Source organism: Natator depressus, chromosome 20 (assembly GCF_965152275.1).
Source record: "Natator depressus isolate rNatDep1 chromosome 20, rNatDep2.hap1, whole genome shotgun sequence".
NCBI classification, from domain to species: Eukaryota; Metazoa; Chordata; order Testudines; family Cheloniidae; genus Natator; species Natator depressus.
The window spans coordinates 24,433,183-24,458,490 of NC_134253.1; the positions used below are offsets into that span (position 1 = coordinate 24,433,183).

Genomic DNA, 25,308 nt, shown 5'->3' on the forward strand with positions numbered 1-25,308 from the left:
GTAACAAGCCCCCCCCTGCACCCCCCCCCGCCCGCCAGGGGTCCTCCTGCGGCTTTGGCTGGTCCCGCCTGATTATGTAACTGGATCCAGGCCCCCAGGCTGAGCAGCTGGGCTGGGGCCAGGCCCTTACATAACAGCCTCCGGCTTGCGTAACCTCCTTCCCCGCCCCCTGGATCCCTTTCCTCGGGGCCTTGGTGTGGGGCCTGCTGGGGGGGGGCGGGGCAGCATGTGTGCAGATCAGGCCCCTGGGGTCACCGCTCTGTGCCTCTCTCCCAGCCTGACCCCTTGATGTCACCTAGGGGGTGCATCTCCTCCCCCACCCCCCATGGGGCTGCTGCCTGCCCCCGGATTGGAGCCGGTGCCCCCTAGAGGAGAAAGACCCCATGTCCCATTCCCTGCCCCCCTCAGCTAGCCAGTCCCTCCCCTCAAGTGTGTCCTGATGCCGGTTGTTGAGAGACCACAGTATAACACACACACACACACACACACACAGAGCAAAGATCGAGATATGGGACTCACAGACGCACCCCTCCCAGACTCCCAAACTGGGGCAAAGGGCCAGGTGCCAAAATACAGTGTAGGACAAACACTCCCCCTCTACGCACTCACACACGCTCTGCCCACTCTCCACTTGCCGCAACTAGGGCAAAGGGCTTGTGCTAAATTCACGAGCTGCACAAACCCACCCCTCGCACTGCACACAAACACCTGACTCCTGCACACCACCACCAACACGCGAACACACACACACAATGTCTCACATGCCCCCCTGCACTCCCAATGCACAACACCGCACAACACTCAGAATACCCTCAGACCTCGTAAACGGTGTCACTCCCACATACAAAGATACCCTCGGCAACAAACACACTGTACAGCCACTCCCTCCAACACCCACACCCTGTACACAACTCGCACACACACACACTCATTCACACCCCCTCCCCGGTACGCTGTATACTTCCACATAAACCCACACTTCCCTCACACACACACACACACACACACACAGAGCCCTCATACACCCTGGCCCACTCAATGGACACACATGCACCCCATACGCACGCTCTGTCCACTTTGCAACACACACTCAGGCACACACGTGTGCACATACACACACACAGCGTACACACGGTGGTTTGCTGAGACTGGTTCCTAGAAGGACAAAATGAAACGTAACCAGCAAAGATCCCAAGGGCGATGGACACGGGCCAGGGGGCAGCTTGGGGGAGGAGGGATCGGGGGGCAGAAGGTGGCTTGGCTGGGGGGGACAGGGTCATTCGGGGTCGCGGAGAGCAGGCCCTGGCCCCGCTCCCAAGGGGGCGGGTTTGAAATCACCTGCGTGTTTAAGCAAAGAGGCAGCCTGGGTTAGTGGCCAATGCACCTGGCTGGACCTCAGGGCACCGGGGTTCTAGCCCCAGCTCTGGGAGGGCAGTGGGGGCTACTAGTTGGAGGGGGGAGGCTGGGAGTCAGGACTCCTGGGTTCTAGTCCCAGTTCTGCAACTGACCTTAGGCAAGTCCTTTTCCTTCTCTGTGCCTCAGTGTCCCCTCCCAACCTATGCAGATGGCGAGCTCTCTGGGGCAGGGTCTGCCGCTGCAGCACCCGCCATGGTGGGGCCCCGATCTCAGTTGGGGGGCCTCTAGGCATTACCGTAATTCACCTAATGAGCAGGACTCCATCAGGCCCCCTTGGTCGGGTCCCCTGGCTCCATGCACCTGCCGGATCCTGCCCCAGTTATTCCGGGCCCTTTGACATCAGTGGGTTGCCATGGCAGCGTCTGGTTGCCACAGGCTCTGGCCCAGAGGAGAGGACTGTTACTATGGCGAGAAAACGGGGATGCAGGAGGTAGGGGCTGGATGGGTGGCGAGCTAGGGATAGAACCCAGGAGTCCTGAATCCCAGCCACCCCCCCACTCGGACCACTAGACCCCCCCACTCCCCTCCCAGAGCTGGTGAGAGACCCAGGAGTCCTGACTCCCAGATCTGGGAGGGGCGTGGGGTCTGGGGGTTGTGTGTGTTGGTGTGTGTGTGTGTGGGGGTTCTGGGAGCCAGGACTCCTGGGTTCTATCCTCAGCTCTGGAAGGGGAGTGGGGGCTAGGGGTTAGAGCGGGGGGGCGGGCTGGGAGCCAGGACTATCCCCGGCTTGACTGGGAGGGGAGAGGGGTCTGATGGCTGGGGACCAGGACGCCTGGGTTCCACGTCCGGCTCTGGGAGGCGGGGGGCCCACTGGCTTGGAGCCAGGGGTCCTGGGGGTGCCCCTCAGTGGCTCTGCCACCCCCCTTCCTAGCCCGGCTCCCCCGGAGCATCCCAGCCCGTTGCCAGGGGGCGGTCCCTGTTGCCATGGCGCGCGGTTGCCAGGGGGACGGGAGGGGGGAGGGAGGCGGTGACGTCCCGGGGTTACCCGAGGTGAGGCTGGGACCCGGGCTGAACTTGGCACAAATAGGGGCCGGAGCGGGCGGGCGCGGCAGACGCGGAGGCAGCGGCGAAGGGGCGCCGGGCCCTACTGCAGGGTAGCGACCGCCGGGCGGGAGGACTCGGAGCGGCGCCCAGCCCCGGTGGGGGAGAGGGGGCTGCGGGCGCCACCGGGACGCCGGGGGGACACGGGCACCGTCTGCACCGACACCTGCGTGAGTGGGGAAGGGGCTGTGTGTGTGTGTGTGTGTGTGTGTGTGCATGGCTCTGGGTGTGTGTGTAGCTGTGTGTTTGCGGGGCGCGCATGGCTCTGTGTGTGTGCAGATGTGTGTGTGCAAACATGGCTGGCTCTGGGTGTGTGTATGTAGCTGTGTGTCTGTCTCTGTGTGTCCGGGCGTGGGGTGGGGGGCGTGCATGGCTCTGTGGGTGTGTGTAGATGTGTGTGTGCAAACGTGCCTGGCTCTGTGTGTGCATGTGTGTGTGCGTAGCTCTGTGTGTGCTCGTAAGCCTGACTTTGTGTGTGTAGCTATGTCTGTGTGCGTGTGCATGGCTCTGTGTGTGTTTTCCTCCGTGTGACTGCGTGAGCAGTGTGTGTGTGCTGGTGTGGCTCTAGGTGTTACTCTGCTTCTATAACTTTGTGGGTGTTTTATTAATTGTTTGCATTTCTGGCTGCCTACGCTTGTCTGTGTTCATGTGGTGGGGTGTGTTTGCAGGTCTGTGTGTGTAGAGGGATGTGGTATTTGTGAGGGCATGGTAACATGGGTTTGTGTGTAGGACTACATGGTTAGCATGTGTGTATTTGTGGTCTCTATGTGTGTAGCTTTGTTCTTTGAATCTCTCTGTACTTTGCATTTGGGCTTGTGTATCTAGAGGGGTTGTGTATTTGTTGGGCTATTGTATGTGGGTTTCTTTGCAGGTGGAATGTATTGTGTGTGTGTGCAGATGGGGGTGTTGATGTTGGCATGGATGGCGAGGTGTTTGTATAGGCATTTTGTGGCTGAGAGTGCAGCTTCCTAGCTCTGTGTGTGTAGATGTGGGTGTGTACACTTGTGTGTTAACAGTTTACATATACAGGTGTGAGTACGTGTTTGTGCCAGTGTGTTTCTGCGTGGCTGTATATGTGCATATATGGGTGTGCAGAAATGGTGGTATATTTGTATACTTGTATGTGTGTTCACAGATGTGTGTGTTTTGTGTTTGCATATGTGGCTGTGTGTATTTTGTGCTTGTGTGTACAGCTGGGTGCATTTATATGACTATTTCTTTGCATTCCTGTTTGTGTGCTTAGAAGGATTTGTGTATTTGTGTGTGAGACTGTGTGTAGTATATAAATAGTGGTGTGCATTTCTTTGCAGCTGTGTTTGTGTGACTGTGTGTTTTTGTAAGAGTGCATGCCTGTATAGATGTGTGTGTCTGTGTGTAAATGTGTATTGTTGTGTAGATTTATTTCAATTTGTGTGGATATATATGTGTAAACAAGTGTGATTGTGTGTGCTTGTGTGCTAGATGTATGTGTGTGTGATTATGTGTTTGGATATATGTGTACCTTTGTGTATGTGATTGTGTTTCTGGCCGGTTGTGTGTGATTGTGTGGCTGGCTCTATGTGTGTGTGTGTGTGTGATTGTGAGTGTGATTGTGTGGCTGGCTGGTTGTGTGTGTGTGTGTGTGATTGTGATTGTGTGGCTGGCTGGCTGTGTGTCTGGCTGTGTGTGATTCTGGGTGCGATTGCTTCACGTTCTCTTTCCTAAATAAAATATCAACCACCCCCCATCTCTGATCCCCGGAAAATTAACCCCTTCATGGCTTGTGCAGTTTTGTGCAATGCCCCCCCACCCCCTGTAGCAGCCAAAAATAGCAGCTGGTTCAGAGCAAGTTTGTTTATCCTGTTGGGGGGGGGGAGGGAAGGGCAGCACGTCCTGTCCCAGGGCTGGAATGTTCCCAGTGAAGGGCGGGGGGGACGGGGGAGGTCAGGGGGGGTCTGAAATGCCTGGAGCAGGGACAGCAGGTCCGGGATGAGGGATTGGGCCCCCTGCCCAGGCTTTGGGGGAGGGGAGGATGTCAGGGCTTGATTCTGAGCTCAGCCCCCCACGGGGGTTTTACACAACTGTGAGTCCCCCGGCTATGCGCTGCACAGTACACAGCAGGCCAGAGCGGGGAGGATTCCTGGAGTGAGGGATGCCTGCGCCAGAGGCTGGGTGGGGTGGGGCCTGGCGGATCGATCCCCGTTCATGTAAGCGTGTGTGTGCGGCGGTGGGGGGCGGGTGCGTCTGTTACAAGGGTTGTGTATGTCTGTGTGACCGTATGGGACAGTATTAGAGTGTGACTATGTGTTGTGTTTGAGAGAGAGGTGAGGTGCTGTTGATCTGTGTGTGTTGTGTGTGTGGTTGTGTTAGGCTGATTTGTGTTTTGTGTGTGTGTGATTGTGATTGTGTGTGGGTGTGTGTGCATGCACTTACCTGGGTGTGGAGCCCAAACCCTACTCCAAAGAGCTCCCAACCTGAGAGACAAGGGGGAGGAGGCCAGGGGGGCAGGAGGAGCTGTGCAGTCCCATAAGTGACATTTATGCAAATTACATATGGACCTAATTTGGACATATAAAATAATTTACTGTGACAGGGTCGGGCCAGATGGCTATAGGAGAGTAATTTTTTTTTTTTCACGGCATCCCTCAGCTTGGCCGTTTTTCTGAACCCACAGTCCAGGTCGACTCCTCCTGTGTCTGACCAGGAGTTGGGAGGTTTGGGGGGAACCCGGGCCCTCACTCTACTCCGGGTTCCAGCCCAGGGCCCTGTGGGATGCAGCTGTCTAGAGTGCCTCCTGGAACAGCTGTGCGACAGCTACAACTCCCTGGACTACTTCCCCATGGCCTCCTCCCAACACCTTCTTTATCCTCACCATAGGACCTTCCTCCTGGTGTCTGATAATGCTTGTACACCTCAGTCCTCCAACAGTCTGCGTTCTCACTCTCAGCTCCTAGCGCCTCATAGAAGGCAGATATATTAGCCCCAGGCTAAGTAGGTCCCTTTGCCCTGGGTAAGGTAACAGGGAAGGTTTCAGAACAATCAGGAACCTTCTGGAGACAATTAAGACAGGCTGATTAGAACACCTGCAGCCAATCAAGAATCTGCTAGAATCAATTAAGGCAGGGTAATCAGGGCACCTGGGTTTTAAAAAGGAACTCACTTCAGTTTTTGGTGTGCGTGTGAGGAGCTGGGAGCAAGAGGTACGAGGAGCTGAGAGTGAGAACGAGAATGCGGACTGTTGGAGGATTGAGGAGTACAAGCATGATCAGACACCAGGAGGAAGGTCCTATGGTGAGGATAAAGAAGGGGCTGGGAGGAGGCCATGGGGAAGTAGTCCAGGGAGTTGTAGCTGTCGCACAGCTGTTCCAGGAGGCATTCTAGACAGCTGCATCCCACAGGGCCCTGGGCTGGAACCCGGAGTAGAGGGCGGGCCCGGGTTCCCCCCAAACCTCCCAACTCCTGGTCAGACACAGGAGGAGTCGACCTGGACTGTGAATTCAGAAAAACGGCCAAGCTGAGGCCTGCCGTGAAGCTCCAAGGCGAGCAAATCCGCCAAGAAGCGCAAGACCCACCAAGGTAGAGCAGGAACTTTGTCACACTACATATGCCACAAACTTCAGCTTCAGGCCAAGTGCGCACACGCGCACACGCGCACACACGCACACAGATACACCCCCACTAGCACAGCCACACTCGCTGTCGCCCACCCAGATACAGTCACAAGTGTGCATTCACATCACAGATACTGTCATACACACACACGTTGTCTCACACGCAAATGCATGCTCCCCAACACTTGCACACGCCCTCTTGCACACCCACAGGGACGTCCGCCGTGTTTCCCTCCCTTTAGCCTCCACGCATCACCTGCCACACGCTAACCCCCCGCTTTTCCCCCCGCAGCCGGGTGCGGCCTGTCCCCTGGCGCCATGAGCTCATCCCCAGAGGAGCCACCTCGCCCGCCCTCGCCAGGCCCAGCCAAGCTCTGCATAGCCGGGTCCTGCTTCGCCGAGGATTCCCCGTCCCTGCTGACGGGCAGCGGGCTGCTGGCGGGGGGGGCCAGGCCCCAGGACCCGGCCAGCGCGGCCCGGCGCAAGCGGGAGTTCACCCCGGAGGACAAGAAGGACGTCGGCTACTGGGACAAGCGCAAGAAGAACAACGAGGCGGCCAAGCGCTCACGGGAGAAGCGGCGCGTCAATGACCTGGCGCTGGAGAGCCGGGTGCTGGCGCTGCTGGAGGAGAACGCCCGGCTCAAGGCCGAGCTCCTGGCCCTCAAGTTCCGCTTCAGCCTCGTCCGCGAGCCGGCCGAGCCCCCACGGCCGGCTGCTGCGCCCGCCCCCTACCTGTACCCGCTGGGCCCCGAGCCCCTGCCGCCGCCACGCTGTGGCCGCCCCTTCCAGCCGGAGCTGGGCGCAGGGTACTCCGAGGACTCCGGGTTCTCCACGCCCGGCAGCTCCAGCATGGGCAGCCCCGTCTTCTTTGAGGAGCGGGACGGGTTCGAGGGGCACTGCCTGGTGCCCGAGGCCCCCGGGGAGGCAGGGGAGGCAGGCCGGGGGGGGCGCTATGACCCGGCGGGGGATGCCATCAAGAGCCTGCCCCACAAGCTGCGCTTCAAGATGGCTGGGGGGCCCGAGGAGATGGGGGGCGAGGCCCAGGCCCCCTATGCCCCGTCGCCACCCGCCGGCGACTGGCGGGGGGGCGCTGCCGGAGGGGAGGACCAAACGAATGGGGCATCAGGGGTGGGGGCTGTGTCGTTTGGGGGGTGCTACGGCACTGGGGGGTCGCCCCCCCTCCAACTCCAGGAGCCCGGGTACCAGACGGAGAACGGTGCCCTCCGGAGCCAGCTGGCGTCACTGTCGGCTGAGGTGGCTCAGTTGAAGAAGTTCTTCTCCGAACAGATCCTGGTCAAGATGAACTGAGGGGTGCTGCGGGGGGAGGGAAGGGGGTGGCTGGGAGCAGGTGTGGATTATCATCTCCCCACCCTAGGGCCCTTCCCCCCATGTTAATTTACCCCCTCCCCATGTATATTTGTACAGATTTCTGCCCCTTGGGGCGTGTGGGGGGTTTTCTATCATGTATCCATTGCCGGAGACTTTTAAAATAATAAACATGTTTCTTGGGGGATGCACCCCTGTTTGTTTGGGTGGCTCCCCCAAGATCCTAAGGAGCACAGACAAGATCAGACCTGGGGGCCCATCTACCCCGGTCTCTCTCCTTCCTGGCCACCCTGGATCAGAGCCGTGGGCCCATCTACCCCGGTCTCCCTCCTTCCCCTCCTCTGCCATGTGCAGCTGGGAGTGATCTGACATCCCTCACAGATGCTTGCCCCTCCCAGGCAGGGCCATAACTAGCTGGGGGATCCTGTACTGCCCCCCCCACCACCAATGCAGGGGGGCCGGAGACTGAAGGAAACTCAGAGGAGCAACGCCACCAGCTGTGCACAGCGCCACCATCTGCCCATCATGCTGTCGTGCAGCGTCAGCCCCGGATGCTGTGGCTGGATTTGAACCCTGATCCCACCTCCCTCCCCCTCTAACCCCACACGGTAGCAGCATGGCACCAACGCCAAACACCGCCCTGCCACTGGGCTCGCACACCCTGAGATGCAGCCGCTGCTGGGGTGGGGCCCAGGGGCTGCTTAGATTAGGATCCCCCCCCAGGGTCAGCTGATGGCCCAAGACACTGCACCTCTCCAGCCCTGATCTCAGAGTCACAGCATGCTGGGGCTTGGGTCCCTGCCTGCCCCGGCCCCCTGGCGTTTGTAACTGGGCCTTTGCCCCGCAAGACAGGCTGAACACCATCCAGCCGGGCCATCTCCGACCCGTGCGCTGCAAACTTCTCTGCACACTGGGGCGCCGCCCCGTCCCTTGCTTCGTGCCCTGCCCTGGCACCAGGTGGCAGGACCTGGTGCCCCCTGCAGAGGGCAGGTTGCCCTAGTGGCCAGCCTGTACTCTGCCCTAGTCCCGCCGCCCTCCGGTGACCTCCTCTGGCGGCTTCTCCGTGGGCCCACGAGTGCAGGCGGGGGGTTGGCGCGGTTCACCCAGAATCCTGCCACCTCTGTTTCTGCTGAGCACGTGGGGTGCGCCAGGCGGCAGCCCCGTTTCTGGCTCGTCCGGTGCCTCCCGCTGAGGTTCTGGCCGGACGCTTCCTCCACTGTGTTTGCAGGTCCCGTCCACGACCCCCTCGTGAGCCCCCACCTAGCACTACCCATGACAGCCAAGCCACCGGGCCAGGAGTGTGCAGCTGGGCAGGGGGTGCTCTGTGACTGTGGGGCCCGGACCCGGTCCCTTCATGGATCCCAGCTCCGGACAGCATTCCTCTGGGCAGTGTCCAGGGTTCTCTGCTCGGGGTCCCCCGCTGGAGCTCTGCGACCTTCCCTCCCATCCCGGCCTTCCCAGTTTTTGTCCCGCACATTCAGTTGTGGCCTGGACTTTGTGGTCCCTTCGTCTGGGGGGTGGGGGGCTGGGGGGACTTAAGTCTTGGGCTGGCCTCTGCCAGCCCATGCCAGTACCTGTAACCGGTCCCCGGGGAGGGCTGGGCGGTCAGTCACTCTTCCAGATGTCACAGCTACAGGGGGGGAAGGAAGAGGGGGGCACCTGATAGGGAGCCTTGATGGGGGGTTGCAGGAGGCCAGGCCTCTGCAGTTCCAGCTCACATGGGGCAAGGGGGCCTACTTGAAGGGTGGGGGGGGGGGGTCTGATGGGCAAGGAGCCTTTCGCTCAGGGGTGGGGGAAGAAGAACAAAACACAACAGGACCCCTCCTTTGGGGGGGGGGGCTGAGCTGACACCCCAGGCTGCTCCCCTATGCAAATCAACGTAGCCAGGATGCGTTGGGCCGCCACAAACTACACTTCCCAGAAAAGAAAAGGAGGACTTGTGGCACCTTAGAGACTAACCAATTTATTTGAGCATAAGCTTTCGTGAGCTACAGCTCACTTCATCCGGATGCATCCGATGAAGTGAGCTGTAGCTCACGAAAGCTTATGCTCAAATAAATTGGTTAGTCCCTAAGGTGCCACAAGTCCTCCTTTTCTTTTTGCGAATACAGACTAACATGGCTGTTACTCTGAAACCTGATTTCCCAGAATGCACTGAGGTCACAAAACTACACTTCCCAGGGTGCTGTGAGACTTAAAAAAACTACACCTCCCAGGATGCCCTGGGACTATAAAAACTACATTTCCCAGGATGCTCTTGGGAATGGAGCTGAATTTTCCAGGACTGTCTTTGCCCCTGTCATGCGGCCACCTCTGATGTGGGTTGTGGCAGTTGTTCGTTGCCAGAAGTGGCAGGGACTCCCAGACCCCATGAAAGTTGCACTGGGAGTTAAGGATGCTGGGTGCAAACCTCCAGGCTGGCACTTGGCCAGGATTAGCTTGTTATTGCAGCAGGAACTGAGCGAAGATACCTGGCTTCTGTTCCTAGCAGTGGGGTGGGAATGGGGTCTAGTGGTTAGAGTGTGGGGGGGTGCTGGAAACCAGGACACCTCCATTCTATCCCAGCTTCCAGGGTGGGAGTGGGGTCTAGTGGTTAGAGAAGGGGGGTTGGGAAGATTGGAGCAGGGGGATGAGCGCCAGGACTCCTGGGTTCTGTGGCTGACTCACTGATTCCGTGTGTGACCATGGGGACACCCATGTCCCTCGCTTTCTCCCGGTACAACGAGGAGGGGCTGTGAGGCCAGTCAGAGCTGTAATGCCCCAGATACACAACTGGGCTGAAATCCTGCCCCATACTCTCCTGACCCCATGGCTGGCCTGAGCTGGCCAGCCCCCTTGGTCCAGGCTGCCCCATATCAATCCTGTTGGAGATGAACCTGCCTCTGAGGAGCAGCACTTCCTATAGGTCCTATGTAAACAACAGGGTGGTGAGTGGCCCAGGTGCCTGCTGATGGGGCAGGGAGTGCGGGAGGGCCCTCACCTCTTCGGGGGGCGGGGTGGGAAGCCCCTTGGGGTGTTTGTGCTGGGGGCATGTCATGGGGGGGCTGTGTGTGTGTTGGGGGGGCTTGTCCAACCTAGGGAGACACAGAGACCCCCCGTCCCAGGAGACGGCCGAGACGGCCCACGCCCCAGCACTAGATCCGCTGTAAATACCCCCATGACCTGCATTGTCACTGGTACCCTCCTTTAGCGGTAGGGTGGGGCTGGCTGTCACACGCAGCCTGGCCCACAGGCGGCCCTGCAGACGTGGTTATTGACCGTGACAACAGATTCCGGTTCCTGTCACCTTGACGCGTTGTCTCTCTCTCTCCCCCCATAGGCCTCCCCCCACTCTGTCTGAGCACCAAGGAGGGCGAGATCATATCTTTTATTGGACCAACTCCTCCCGGTGAGAGAGAGAGAGAGAGAGATGAGCATTCGAGCTTCTTCTCCAGGCCTGGGAAGGGTGCTCCGAGCATCACAGCCAAATGCAACGGGGGACGGATTGCTTAGCATAAGGAGGTTGCATGTTTTCTAAGGGACCCTTCAAGGGGAAGTGGCTTCTTAAGACTCCTGTAGCCGTAGGCCAGAAAAGGGGGGTTAGTGGGGTACAGATGGTTGGAATCGCCCTAAATCCAGTTTCTTTATTAAGCCCACGATTTTTAGCATTTTAGTAAAGTTATCCATTTAAGCTCCCCGGCGTGGCTTGTGAAGGGGTTGCGCGGGTTTCCTTTGAGGACGAGGATGGAGAAGTCAGATATGGAGTGACCACTTTGTGAAAAGTGCCCACCCGCAGGTGACAGGGTGGTTTTGTCTTTTGTCCTTGTCCCGTGCGAGTCCATTCAAGGGCGCCACGATTGTCTGGTTTCACCCACGTCTGCTCTTGGGGCGCTGGCTGAAGGCCAGCGCACATTGCCATAGGCATGTGCTGGTCCATGGGTCTTGAAAGGTGTGTTGTGTCGAGATAAGTCTGCAGGTTTTGCATCTGTTGTTCTGGCAGGGTCTGACGTTGCTTTGAGTTGGTGGGTCCTGCTCTGTGGGGAGCTGGCTTCTGAGGATAAATTTGGCAAGGTTGAAGGGTTATTTGAAGGCCAGAAGAGGGGGTTCAGGAAAGCTTTCTTTCAGGATATAGTCCCCATCAAATCTGGATTGTAATTGCTGAATGACACCCCGTTTGGGTACCAGTGTGGGGTAGTCAGTGACAACTAGGGGCGAGTGGGCAGAGGGGGTTTTATTTCCATATTAAAGCAGGTTCTCTCGGGGTATTTGGGTGGCCCCTTCCATGATGTGATCTACTTCTCTGGTGGAGTGTCCCTGTTTGGTGAAGGCGGTTTTCCATGCGTCAAGGACTTTCTCCTCGGAGTATGTTCTGTGGTACCTGAGGGCCAGGCGGTAGGTAGGAGATTTCTGGGTGTGCCTGCGGTGGTTACTGGATCTGTGGCGGTAGGTGTGGTGATGAGCCGTGGGTTTCTTGCAGATAGTTGTTGGAGCTGATGGTGGTGTCCAGGAAGTTGATGCTGGTGAGGGTGTGTTCCAGAGAGAGTTTGATGGATGGGGCGGTGGTGGTGGAAGTTGGTGGAAATCTGTGAGGGAGTTGAGGTTGTCTCTCCAGAGGAGGAAAATATCCTCACTGTGTATCATGGGTTTCATGGTGCATTTGTCCAGCAATTCTTCCTCAAGGTGGCCCTTGAAGATGTTGGCTTATTGGGGAGCCATCCTCAAGCCCAGGGCTGTTCCCATGGTTTGGACAAAGTGTTTGTTCTGGAATCTAAAAGGGTCTGTCTGTTTGACACCCCCTTACCCCCCCCCCTCATTTTCTACCCCATTGGCTCTGGGAGGAAGCGCCAAGGGGCTGGTTTGAAATGTACCAGGTGGGCACTGGAGGCTGCCGTCAAGAGACTGGAGTGGAGATGTCGATAGCCAGTGAGAGATGATTAGGCGGGGGGAAGCCAGAAAGGGCCGTGATAACACATGTCCCAGATTCAGGGTAGCTGCACCCGTGTTCCCACTCTGCAGTCTACCGAGGGCACCCACATCCGGCCGTCACAGACCCGCGTCTCACTCCCTCCTGACCAGGGTTTTGAGGCTGCCCAGCTCCCTGCATTACACTCCAATACCCCCAGCAAGCCAGTGTGTAACTCTGGCTTCACCCCCACCTGGCCCTCTGGATATCCTCATATATGGCCCAGCCACCCCATCCCATGCCTGTCAGAGCTGAGCCTGTACCTGGGGAGTAGCACTTCCTGTAGGCCCTACATAAACAACAGCGTATGCTTTGCTTTCTCTCCAGTGACTGTGGCCAGTGTGTTGCCTGCCCTTGTAAGCAGGCTCGGCAGAATTCTAGGTTTATTTTTGTATCATTTCAATGGATAAAATCGATGTTTATTTTTAAGCCTTTTTGTCTCTTTGTATCTCTGTAAATGTTCACGGTTGTGGGAAATTGTGAGGGCATCAGACCATGGGATGGGGGAGCCCGACAATAATGATTTAATTACAGCAGCCACCGAAGAGGCAGAAAGTTAAAACTTTATAACCACTCAAACCACAGCGCATATGTCAAATCAAATCATCTGTCAAACTTTTAGCCTGAAAGCCAGCTCGAATACGTTCTCGAGCAGCGTTTTGCTTCCTTTGCCTGTCTGTAAATGTCGATGATTATCAGTGGAAATAACTTTTCATCCATTTGCGTGTACTGCAAAATCGATGTTTCTCGACACTTACCGATCGAAATCTAATCCTTCCCAGCTTAGTTATGTTACCACACAGCTGCTTCTAAGCAAGTCCATTTGCTAACGTTAAAACAATCGAAGAACCTACATGCATGCTAAGTAGCTTACCGGAGCTCACCCCCATCTCCAGTCTAGGGCTCTGGTAGATTTCAGTCCTTAAAATCCCACAACTGGTTTTTCCCCAGGGTTACAAGTTCTATAGCCACCATTTCGTAATATGTCTCAGGCCTTTTATCTTGGCCTTCTATAGAAATGATTACCAGACAAAGATCCCTCTCTCCAGAGCATTGCTTCCAAAGGCTGGGGTTTTGCATAACTGGATTTGGGGAATTTGCATTCACCTCCCCGGAGAGATTCCCCAGGAAATTCGCTTCTTGGTCCAAAAACGCCATGCTTGGCTGGCACATTTTCAAGACAGTCTTCTGAGCTTCCAGGTCTCACATCTCTTTATACGATCCCGGCCTACAAGAATCCATACATTCAATACAGGAAGGTCTTTGAAGGATATTGCGTGAAATTGGCATACCTGTTGCAGAAACAAGTTGGGGGAGGAAATATCTTGGACTAACTTCTGTAGGTGGAAAATACAGGCTTTCGAGCTTGTCTCTTTCACCCACAGACGTTGGCCCAATCCAGGATATTACCCCACAGACCTTGCGGTCTCTAATATCCTGGGACCAACAGCACCATTGCAAACGACATCTCCATCACAGGACGCAGTGGCAGGGTTGTTGTCACCGTGGTGCGCAGAGCTGCTTGGTATATTTGGAGTTGTAGGTGGTGGTTGGAGAGGGGGAGACCCGTTTTGTTCCTTGCAATTGGCTTGGGGTGCAGATGTGGCTGTTAAGTTTGGCTTCCTTTTCCTCCACGTGCTGATGTTTCCATCTGAGACGGCAATGTGCGATAGCATCAGCTGCTTCTGTTGGTGGTGCGAGAGAAAGGGGAGCCAGCGGAGGGCCGCACAGAGAGCTGGGGACGTGGTCACCGCGACGGGCTGGGAGAACGAACTCCCCATAGAAGTCTGAACAAATCTTAAGAACATAAGAACGGATTTATTAGTCAGCTGGAACATGGCAGCGGAAAGTCCTTAAGTTAGCACAAGACAAAGTCCAGCTGGGCTCAAACCAGGCTTCCACCCGGCCATGCTGCTGTGGAAACCACCTTGGCTCTGGCTCGCACTGTCCTTGTCCATCCCGGCATGTGGCAAAAACCCAGCTCTTGTGTTGCCTCCTGTCACCTCTCAGTCCCTCGTCCTCCTCCGGCAGGATCCTGATGAGCTCCGGGCTCCTGCTTTGTTCCAGGAGCAGATGTGACCCTTCTGCAGCCTCCAGGGAATGGTCCCAGGGCAAGTCAGTCACTTTGTAGCAACACTATGGGAAATTCCCCCACCGCCACCCCTCCTTTGTAAAGTGCTTTGGGATCTGTGGAGCCTAAAAGCTTGAGAAAGGGCTCTGGCCCTCTGCCTCCTTTCCAGCACTTGTAACCCCCTTTGGGATAGATTTTCCGCAGCTTAAATGGGGCTGTTTATATAGGGGTCCCTTGCCCGGCGCTGAAGTGCAGCCACCTCTGGGGTGGAGTGTTTCATCTAGGGTCAGTTTAAGGCCTGGACGGGGGGCCTGGTTCCATGGTGTGACGATGTGACGCAGCAGGGAGGGGGGAGTATTGACCTGGGAATGTGCCCTGGGGACGGGAGACCTGAGAGCCTGTCACCTGAGCCAGGAGGGGGAGGGGGAGGTAACACCTCTGCCCAGGAATGTGGAGGGAGGCTGCAGCAGGGAACCTGCTTGGTGGGTTTAGTTTCAGTTTGGGGCTGGGTGGAGGAACACAGGGAACCCCAGGGCTGGGGTCTAAGCTCCCTGCTCCCCCAGAAGGACTTCACTGAGGGGTCCTGGGTGTCCCCACAAGCTCTGTTTTGGACTGTGTTCCTGTTGTCCAATAAACCTTCGGTTTTACTGGCTGGCTGAGAGTCTCAGTGAATCCCAGGAAGAGGGGTGCAGGGCCTGGACTCCCCCACACTCCGTGACAACTGGTGGCAGCGGTGGGATCTACTGCACCCCGTGAACGGCGCTTCCTGCAGTAAGTGACTGGGGAACAGTAAAACGAAGGGGGATTGACGGGGACCAGGCGTGCTGAAGATTCAGAGAGAGACGGTTTCAGGGGGCGGTTAACCCCTGGGAGTGTGTCACCAGAGAGAAGGACTTTTGCAGTAACAGGGTCCCCCGGGGGATTGCAGCGAGCGGTCCCAGGAGCGGAGGAGTCTGCAGCTCGACCCTGGCAAAGAGGTGGTGACCTCAAGAAGGACTGGCACACTAGGGGCTTTTCCTGGAAACCGTGGACAGCTGCCCGGCCTGCGAGTGGCCAGCCGGGAGATGTACGCTAAACGCCTTAAGAGCGACCTGGTGGAGCTGTGCAGGCAGAGGGGGCTGCGCGTCGGGAGGTCCACCAAGGAACAGCTGATTGCCCAGCTGGAGGAGAGGGATCGCTTGGATGACCCGATCCCTGTCCCTGAGGGAAGCCGCCCGGCGGACGCAGCGTGGGCTCTGGGGCCTGACCAGGCTGGGAGGGGTCAGACTGCTGCCCAGGACACCCCGAGACCCTTCCTACCTATGCCTGGGGGAGGGGTTGTGGGAAGCCCAGCGAATACCGAGGGCCCCCTGACCCCAGCAGCCAGCAGGGGATCCTCCCAGCGGAGCTCCCCATCCCTGGAGCGGATGCGGCTGGAATGGGAGAGGGAGAGGAAAATGAGGGAGCTGGAGGATCATGAAAAACAGCGTCAACATGAGGAGAAACAACGTCAACATGAGCAGGAGGAGAAGGAGAAACAACGTCAACATGAGCGTCAGGAGAAGGAGAGGGAGCGTCAGGAGAAGGAGAGGGAGCGTCAGGAGAAGGAGAGGGAACGTCAACATGAGCAGCAGGAGAAGGAGAAACAAAGAAAGCATGAACTGGAGCTGGCCAGGCTGAGGAGCAGTGGGGCCCCGGCTGCGGTGAGTGAGGGGGGACCCAAGACTGCAAGGAGCTTTGATAAGTGCTTCCTGGCCCAGCGGAAGGAGGGGGAGGACATAGATAGCTTCCTGACGGCCTTTGAGAATGCCTGCGAGCTGCACAGGGTTGACCCTGCAGACAGGCTCCAGTTCCTCACCCCCTTACTGGACCCCAAAGCCGTGGAGGTCTACAGCCGGATGACAGGGGCAGAGGCAGGGGACTATGAACTGTTCAAACAGGCCCTGCTCCGTGAGTTTGGGCTGACCCCCGAGATGTACCGGAGAAGGTTCCGGAGTCAGCGTAAAACGCCTGAGGTCACCTACCTACAACTGGTCAACAGGATGCAGGGATATGCCCGCAAGTGGACAGCGGGGGCCCGAACTAAAGAGGACCTGCTTGACCTGTTTGTACTGGAGCACCTGTATGAACAGTGCCCTTCCGACCTGAGGCTGTGGCTGGTGGACAAAAAGCTCGCGAACCCCCAGCATGCAGGGCAGCTGGCCGACGAGTTTGTGAACAGTCGGTCAGGGGGTAGCCGGGAGGAGTCCCAAAAGAACAGGCCCCCCCCGATGCAGAGAGAGAGTCACCATGGGGCCTCCCAGCGGGGAAATAGGGAGAACCCCCTCCAAAGGGGAACGCCTGGTGTCGGGCCCCTCCGACCCGTTCGAGGGGACCAACGTGACCTGAGCTGCTATCACTGTGGCCAGAGAGGCCACGTACGGGCCCAGTGCCCCGGGCTCAGGGACAAACTGAGCAGACCCAACCTACCCAGGGTTAACTGGGTAGGGACTCAGCTGGACGAGGGGCAGGCGACCCAGGAAAGGGGGGCTACCAGTTTGCCACCTGCTCAGGAGGGAAGAGTACCCCCAGCCAGCCCCGCCAGAGGGCTGGAGGCTCTGGACTCAGGGTGCTCGGTTTACAGGGTGGGTGCGGGGCTGTCCCTCCGGAGAGAGTGCCTTGTTCCCCTGGAGGTGGATGGGAGGAAGGTCAATGGATACTGGGATACGGGCGCGGAGGTGACGCTGGCCCGGCCCGAGGTGGTGGCCCCAGATCGGGTGGTGCCCAACACCTACCTGACCCTGACGGGGGTGGGCGGGACCCCATTTAAGGTGCCCGTGGCAAGGGTACACCTGAAATGGGGGACCAAGGAGGGCCCCAAGGATGTGGGGGTACACCACCATTTGCCCACTGAAGTTTTGATGGGGGGAGACCTAGAGGACTGGCCAAGCGACCCCCAGACCGCCCTGGTTGTGACCCGTAGCCAGAGCCGGCGAGGGGCACTGCGACCTGACCCTGGGGAGGGTACCACACTGGAGGCGCGAGACCCTACTCGGGTGGGGAGGGAGCGCCGAGGGGCACGGCTCAGAGAGGCTGCGGCCTCAGACCTGGCCACGGAGGGGGAACCGGGCCCCATCCCTTCCCCAGCCGCTGAGTTCCAGGCCGAGTTGAGGAAAGATCCCTCCTTGCAGAAGCTCAGGGACCTGGCCGACCTCAGTGAGGGACGGACCATGAGGAGAGGCTGCCAGGAGAGGTTCCTGTGGGAGAAGGGGTTCCTGTACCGAGAATGGGCTCCCCCAGGGGAAGGGGAGTCCTGTGGGATCAGGAGGCAGCTGGTGGTCCCCCAGAAGTACCGCCGCAAGCTCCTGTCCCTGGCCCATGACATCCCCCTCGCAGGGCACCAGGGAATCCGGCGCACCCGGCAGAGGTTGCTACAGAACTTTTACTGGCCCGGGGTCTTTACCACCGTCCGGCAGTATTGCCGATCCTGTGACCCCTGTCAGAGGGTGGGGAAGGCCCGGGACAAGGGGAAAGCGGCGTTGAGACCTTTGCCCATCATAGAGGAGCCTTTCCAGAAGGTGGCCATGGACATCGTGGGGCCTCTCAGCAAGACGACCCGGTCGGGGAAGAAATACATTCTGGTGGTGGTAGATTTCGCCACCCGCTACCCCGAGGCAGTGCCCTTAGCTTCCATTGAAGCAGACACCGTGGCAGATGCGCTCCTGACCATTTTCAGCCGAGTGGGGTTCCCCAGGGAAGTCTTGACAGACCAAGGCTCCAACTTCATGTCGGCCCTGCTCCGGTGCTTGTGGGAGAAATGTGGGGTCCGGCACGACTGGGCCTCAGCGTATCACCCCCAGTCCAATGGGCTGGTGGAGAGGTTTAACGGGACGCTAAAGATGATGCTGAAAACCTTTATGAACCAGCACCCGCAGGATTGGGACAAGTACTTACCTCACCTGCTGTTCGCCTACAGGGAGGTGCCCCAGGAGTCTACCGGATTTTCGCCTTTCGAACTGTTATATGGAAGGAGGGTGAGGGCCCCCTGGACCTGTTGAGAGACGAGTGGGAGGGGAAGGCCTCTCCCCGATGGAGAGTCAGTGGTGGGAGTATGTCCTGACCTTCCAGATAGACTGGCTGAACTCATGGGCCTGGCCAGGGAGAATCTGGCCAGAGCCCAGAGGAAGCAGAAGGTCGTGTATGACCGCACGGCGCGGGGCACCGTGCCTACGCCACCGGGATCAGGTGATGGTTCTCATCCCCGTGAGAAAGAACAAACTACAGGCCGCCTGGGAGGGCCCGTTCAAGGTCGTCAAGCAGCTCAATGAGGTAACTATGTGGTGGAGCTGTCGAACCGGGCGCACCACCGCCGGGTGTACCATGTGAATATGATGAAGCCATATTATGCCAGGGGAATGTGGTGTTAGCTGTGTGTGGTCAGTGGGAGGAGCAGGGAGATGACCCTTTTAGTAGATCTATTCCCTGGGACCAGAGCTGGTTCCCCCCTGGAAACAATCCCCCTCTCGGATCAGCTCACCCCTGCCCAGCAAGCCGAGGTCAGGGGGGTGCTGCATCCGTACCGACAGCTGTTTTCCAACCCAGCCTGGACGCACTAATCTGACTGTCCACCGGGTGCAGACAGGGGTCGCACCCGCCGATAAGATGCTCCCCCTTCCGAGTCACAGGGAAAACTGCTCAGGACCTGGAAAGAGAGGTCCGGGACATGCTGGCTTTGGGGGGTGATCCCAGCCATTCGGCCAGCCCTTGGGCCTCGCCGGTGGTGCTGGTCCCCAAAAGGATGGGTCAGTCCGGTTCTGTGTGGACCTTACCACCATGGACCTTACAAATGGCTACTGGCAAGTGCCGCTGGATGGCAGATGCCCGGCTGAAATCGGCCTTTATCACCCCTCTGGGGCTCTATGTGTTTCTGACCCTGCCTTTCGGCCTCAAGGGAGCGCCGGCCACCTTCCAGCGCCTGGTGGACCAGCTCCTGAGGGGGATGGAGAGTTTGGCCGTGGCGTATATTGACGACATCTGTGTCTTTAGCCAGACCTGGGAGGACCACGTGTCCCAGGTTAGACAAGTGCTGGACCGACTCCAGGGGGCTGGGCTGACTGTCAAAGCGGAGAAGTGCAAGGTGGGGATGGCTGAAGTATCTTACCTGGGCCATCGGGTGGGGAGCGGCCGCCTAAAGCCGGAACCGGCCAAGGTGGAGGTGATCAGAGACTGGCCCGCTCCCCACACCAAAAAGCAGGTCCAAGCCTTTATTGGGATGGCAGGATACTACCGAAGATTTGTGCCCCAGCTTTAGCGCCATCGCCACCCCATCACTGAGCTAAGCAAGAAGGGGAAGCCAGACAAGGTGGTCTGGACCGAGCAGTGCCAGGAGGCTTTCCGGGCGCTGAAGGAGGCTCTGGTCAGTGGCCCAGTTCTGGCAAGCCAGACTTTGACAAGCCCTTTGTGGGTTCACCGACGCCTCCGACACGGGACTGGGGCGGTGTTAATGCAGGAGGATGAAAAGGGGGAGAGACACACCCATCGTGTATCTGAGCAAGAAGTTGCTACCCCGGGAGCGACACTACGCGGCCATCGAGAAGGAGTGCCTGGCCATGGTGTGGGCCCTCAGAAACTAGGAGCCCTATCTCTTCGGGCGACACTTCACCGTGTACACCGACCACTCTCCCCTGACCTGGCTGCACCAGATGAAAGGAGCCAACGCCAAGCTCCTGAGGGTGGAGCCTGCTCCTGCAGGATTACGACATGGACGTGGTCCATGTGAAGGGAAGTGCCAACCTGATAGCGGATGCGCTGTCCCGGAAAGGGGGCCCCGAACTTCCCCAGGTCACTGGTCACAGTGACCCCGCTCAGTTCAGTCTCGAAGGGGGGAGAGATGTGACGATGTGACGCAGCAGGGAGGGGGAGTATTGACCTGGGAATGTGCCCTGGGACGGGAGACCTGAGAGCCTGTCACCTGAGCCAGGAGGGGGAGGGGAGGTAACACCTCTGCCCAGGAATGTGGACGGAGGCTGCAGCAGGGAACCTGCTCGTGGGTTTAGTTTCAGTTTGGGGCTGGTGGAGGAACACAGGGAACCCCAGGCTGGGGTCTAAGCTCCCTGCTCCCCAGAAGGACTTCACTGAGGGGTCCTGGGTGTCCCACAAGCTCTGTTTTGGACTGTGTTCCTGTTGTCCAATAAACCTTCGGTTTACTGGCTGGCTGAGAGTCTCAGTGAATCCCAGGAAGAGGGGTGCAGGGCCTGGACTCCCCCACACTCCGTGACACATGGGCCCAGAGCACCCCCTGGCCTGGGCTTGGATGCGAGCAGATCTTTTCTCCGCTCCTCATCCCCCACCCCAGTCTAATGCATCCCAAGCCAGCGCCAGGTAACAATGGCGCCATCCCAAGTCAAATCCTGGTGGGTGGAGGAGGCAGGGAAGTGGCAGAGACAGAAGCGGGATGTTGGGGGGGGGGCAGACCAGAGGGCCCCCTCCTTGGCTCCTACTGGTCCAACTTCAACAGTCAGTCCCCATTTATGCCTGGGGTGGGGGGTCAGCGGTGAGCTAGCAAGAGGCGGAAGAAGAAAGATCAGGGAAAGGGGAACTGGATCCGACAGGAACCCCCCATCTCTTTCTGTGGGGGCGGTGTGTCCAGGCATCTCCCCCCTCTCCTGCCAGGGGGAGCATTTGGACAAACCCCACCCCTAGCCCATCTCTTCTGTGGGGGGGGGGGTGTCCAGGCACCTCCCCCTTCCCTGCAAGGGGGAGCATTTAGACAAACCCCACCGCAGCCCCATCTCTTCTGTGCGGGGGGAGGGTGTCCAGGCACCTCCCCCCCTCCCTGCCAGAGGAGCATTTAAGACAAACACCACCCCTAGCCCATCTCCTGGGGGGGGGGGTGTCCAGGCACCTCCCCCCATCCCTGTCAGGGGGAGCATTTAGACAAACCCCACCCCTAGCCCATCTCCTGGGGGGTGTGTGGAGTGTCCAGGCACCTCCCCCCATCCCAGCCAGGGGAGCATTTAGACAAACCCCACCCCAGCCCACCTCTTCTGTAGGGGGGGGGTGTCAGGAACCTCCCCCTGCCCCCGCCAGGGGGAGCATTTAGACAACACCCCACCCCTAGCCCATCTCCTGGGCGGGGGGTAGGTGTCCAGGCACCTCCCCCCATTCCAGCCAGGGGAGCATTTAGACAAACCCCACCCCAGCCCACCTCTTCTGTAGGGGGGGGTGTCCAGGAACCTCCCCCCCCGCCAGGGGAGCATTAGACAAACCCACCCCAGCTCCCTCTTCTGTAGGGGCAGGGGTGTCCAGGCACCTCCCCCCTCCCTGCCAGGGGAGCATTTAGACAAACCCCACCCCTAGCCCATCTCCTGGGCGGGGGGGGGGGGGTGTCCAGGCAACCTCCCCCCATTCCAGCCAGGGGAGCATTTAGACAAACCCCACCCCAGCCCACCTCTTCTGTGGACGGGGGTGTCCAGGCACCTCCCCCCCCTCCCTGCCAGGGGAGCATTTAGACAAACCCCACCCCTAGCCCATCTCTTTCTGGGGGGGGGGGTGTCCAGGCACCTCCCCCCCCTCTCTGCCAGGGGGAGCATTTAGACAAACCCCACCCCAGCCCATCTCTCTGTGGGGGGGGGTGTCCAGGCACCTCCCCCCCCCGCCCAGGGGAGCATTAGACAAACCCCACCCCTAGCCCCATCTCCTCTGTGGGTGGGACCCGACAGGCCGCCCCCCCCACGCCCCTCCCATCCCTGGCCATGGCGGAGCCGGACAGACCCACCTCCCCAGCAGCCAGCCTGCCCCCGGTGGGGGGCGGGGCGCGCCCATCCCCGCTGCCCAGCCTCTGGGCTGGGCTCCGGATCGCTGCTGGTGGTTTCGCCTTCTGGGTGGATTAAATATCCCCGCCCCCCCCCCCGCTCGTTGGCTCCTGGCTCAGCCCCCCCGTTTTGTGTGTTGCGAAGCAGAACGTGACTGAGGCGCCAAGCGGCTGTTATGCAACCGGGTGACCCAGTAACACACATCCGTGCGCCGGCTGCAGGGACCGGCCGCCACCGCCGCAGGGACCGGCCCGCCCGGCCCGGCTCGGCCCGGCCCGGCCCGGCCCGAGAGGTACCGAGCCCTGCCCCGCGGTGGGGGGCCGGGGGGGCCGGGTACCGTGTGCGCGCGCGCGCATGGAGGGGGGCGCGTGTGTTTGCCGGGGTGTCGTGTGTGTGTGAGAAGTGTGTGGGTGGCTAAGAGTGTTGTGTGTGTTGGGTGGCTAAGGGTGTTATGTTTGTGTATTTCGGGTGTGCATTGTGTTTCTTCTGTGTGCAGTGTGTATTGTGTTGCCTCGTGTGTGGGGGAGTGTCGTGTGTGTGTTTAAGCTTGTTGTGATTGTATGATGTGTTTCGTATGGTTGGGGGGGGTTGTGTTGTGTGTTCCGTGTTATGTATTGTATTTTGTGTGTATTGCATGTTGTGTGTGTAATGTGTTGTCAGTCTAAGCATGTTGTGTTTGTGTGATGCGTTTTGTATGTTTTTAGGGGGTGGGTCTGATGTATGTATTCTGCTGTGTGTGTTGCAGGTTGTCTGTATATTGTGTATGTCCTGTGTTGTGTGTTCTGTGCATAAGCATGTTGTCTGTATAGTGTGTGTGTGTGTGTGTGTGTGTGTGATGTGTTTTATGTGGTTGGAGGTGTGTATGTATTCTGGTTTGTGTTGTGGGTGTATGTATGATGTGTTGTGTATGTTTGGGGGGTGCATTGTGTATGTGTTGTGTGGTGTGTGTCTATGGTGTGTATGTAGTGTATATATATCATGTTCTGTGTATATGTTTGTCTTGTGTGGTTATGTAACTGTGCTGTGGCTGTGTGTATTCCTGTTGTATTTCTTGTCATGTATGTAAAGCAGGTATGTGTGCATTGTGTATATCTCAAGTATGTTTCATGTGTGTGTGTAGGTATGATTCACTGGTGCTCTGTTGTGTGTGTATCTATTGTGTGTTGTGTCTGGATACACTGTGTGCACATGTTCTCTGTGTTCTGTGTGCATGTAATTATGTGTGTGTGTGTGTGTGTGTGTATGCATCTGTTTGTGGTGTATATGTGTGTGCCCTGGAGTATCCTTCCCACAACACTCCCCGAACTCTTCCGTGTCAGGGAATCGGCCCTGCTGGATCAAAGCCCTGACAACACACACACACACACACACACACACACACGCTCTCTGCCTGTTCATTCCCAGTCACTCCCCTCAATCCTGACCTACTTTTGCAGGGTGTGTGTAGCAGGCACAGCCAAGCCAAAAGGAGCCAGGGCGGGGTGTGTGTGTGTGAGGGAGGGAGAAGGTTTTGGCACTCTCTGCTGAGGGTGAATTTGGCCCTTTGGAGGACACACATAAATTTGGGGTGCAGGGGTGTATTGTGAAGCAGCAAAGTTGGGGTCCCGGCATCTCAAACCAGGGGAACGCTGCCTGGAAAGTGTGGAGTGAAGCTTGTAAATAATGTGCATGCGTGCGTGAACACACACACACTTTCTATGTATGCAGAACCCCCCCTTCTACACACACACACACACACACACACACACACACACACACACACACACACGAGACATCCTCCAGTACACCCACTTCCTCACACCTCCATCTGCACACACATACAGACACCCCACACACACCCATTGTCTATGTACACACAGACATTCCCCAGTATCCTCACACCCCCATCTACACACACACACACACACAGAGACATCCTCCAGTACACACACACACACACTGTCTATGTACACACAGACATCCCCCCAGTATCCTCACACCCCCATCTACACAGATGTCCCCAGTACACCCACACCCTCACACCCCCATCTACACACACACACACAGAGACACCCCCTCCCTACACACACACTCTCCATATTACACCCCTCTCCCCAGATTTACATGGTGGTTTTCCCTCCCTGCTCCGATCTCAGCTAGTGGGAGCGGATGAGGTAGTGAGGGGCAGGTCTGTGGGGCAGATGGAGCTGGAGGCTCTGTTGTGTTGGGGGTGGGCATAGGGACAGGGTCTGATGCAGCAGCAGAGGGAAATGGGGGGGCATGTGCCCATCTGGTACCAGCCTGAGATAGCTCAAATCTGCCCCCCAGTCCTGCTCTTTCCTCCTCTCCCCTCACAGAGTCAAACCAAAGAGCAGTGGGGCAGCGACTCACCTCGACTCTCCCCACCTGGCTGGGCTGAGCCCTTTGGGGCAGCCTCTGGATGAGGGGCCCCGATCCTGGCTAGTGTGCGATGACGTTACATTAGCTAGCTGGGCTCTTACTTCACCAAGGTGACGGGCGAGCCCCAGGCTGCCACCAGGCTGTGTATGGGGGGTGGGGCACGGTCCTACACACCCATGGGGGCCTCAGATTTATAGCCACAGGTCCCACGGGCCATGCAGGGATCCCAGCTTTATCTCGGGTGTTGTCTCTGAGCACCGAATGCTGCTGAGCGGGAGATTGGGTTGGGAAGAGTCTCCAGGTAGCTGGTTAGGGGAAGATTGACCAGTGGAACTCCCCACCACAGAATCGGCTCGGCTCAAAGGCCAGCGCTGGGGTTGACTTGAGTCCGATCTTCCTGTGATGCTAGGGAGAGCCTATCACTGTGGTATCTGGGCAGATGAAGGGGCAGGTAAATTGGATATCCTCTTCCTGAGGCCTTTAAGCAACCCATGCCCACCCCACTCTAACCACTCGACCCTACTGCCCTCCTGGAGCTGGGAACAGAAGCCAGGAGTCCTGACCCCCTTGTTCTCTCCTGCTTTAAGCAGTAGACCCCACTCCTGCCCCGCCAAGCTGGAACAAAACCCTGGAGTCCTAACTCCCAGCCTCCGGCTCTAATCACTTGACCCCATTCCCCTCCCCGAGCTGGGAACAGAACCCAGGAGTCCTGGCTCCCATGCAGCTAGCACTGGAGGCTTCCCCTCCCCATTGTCTCATGGGACGACTGCC

The 25,308-nt window shown here is 58.2% G+C and overlaps 1 protein-coding gene across 1 annotated transcript; it reads left to right on the forward strand.

Moving 5' to 3' along the window:
* The first annotated feature begins 2,469 nt into the window (after positions 1 to 2,469).
* Positions 2,470 to 7,355, forward strand: LOC141975341 (uncharacterized). The gene is made up of 2 exons (XM_074935629.1): positions 2,470 to 2,627; positions 6,340 to 7,355. The coding sequence occupies exon 2, from the start codon at positions 6,366 to 6,368 to the stop codon at positions 7,353 to 7,355; it is 990 nt and encodes a 329-aa protein (XP_074791730.1). The 5' UTR covers positions 2,470 to 2,627; positions 6,340 to 6,365.
* Positions 7,356 to 25,308: the final 17,953 nt, after the last annotated feature.

What these genes read in the sequence shown, in the direction of transcription:
- LOC141975341 (XM_074935629.1), top strand. Translation starts at nt 6,366, where the DNA reads ATGAGCTCATCCCCAGAGGAGCCACCTCGCCCGCCCTCGCCAGGCCCA.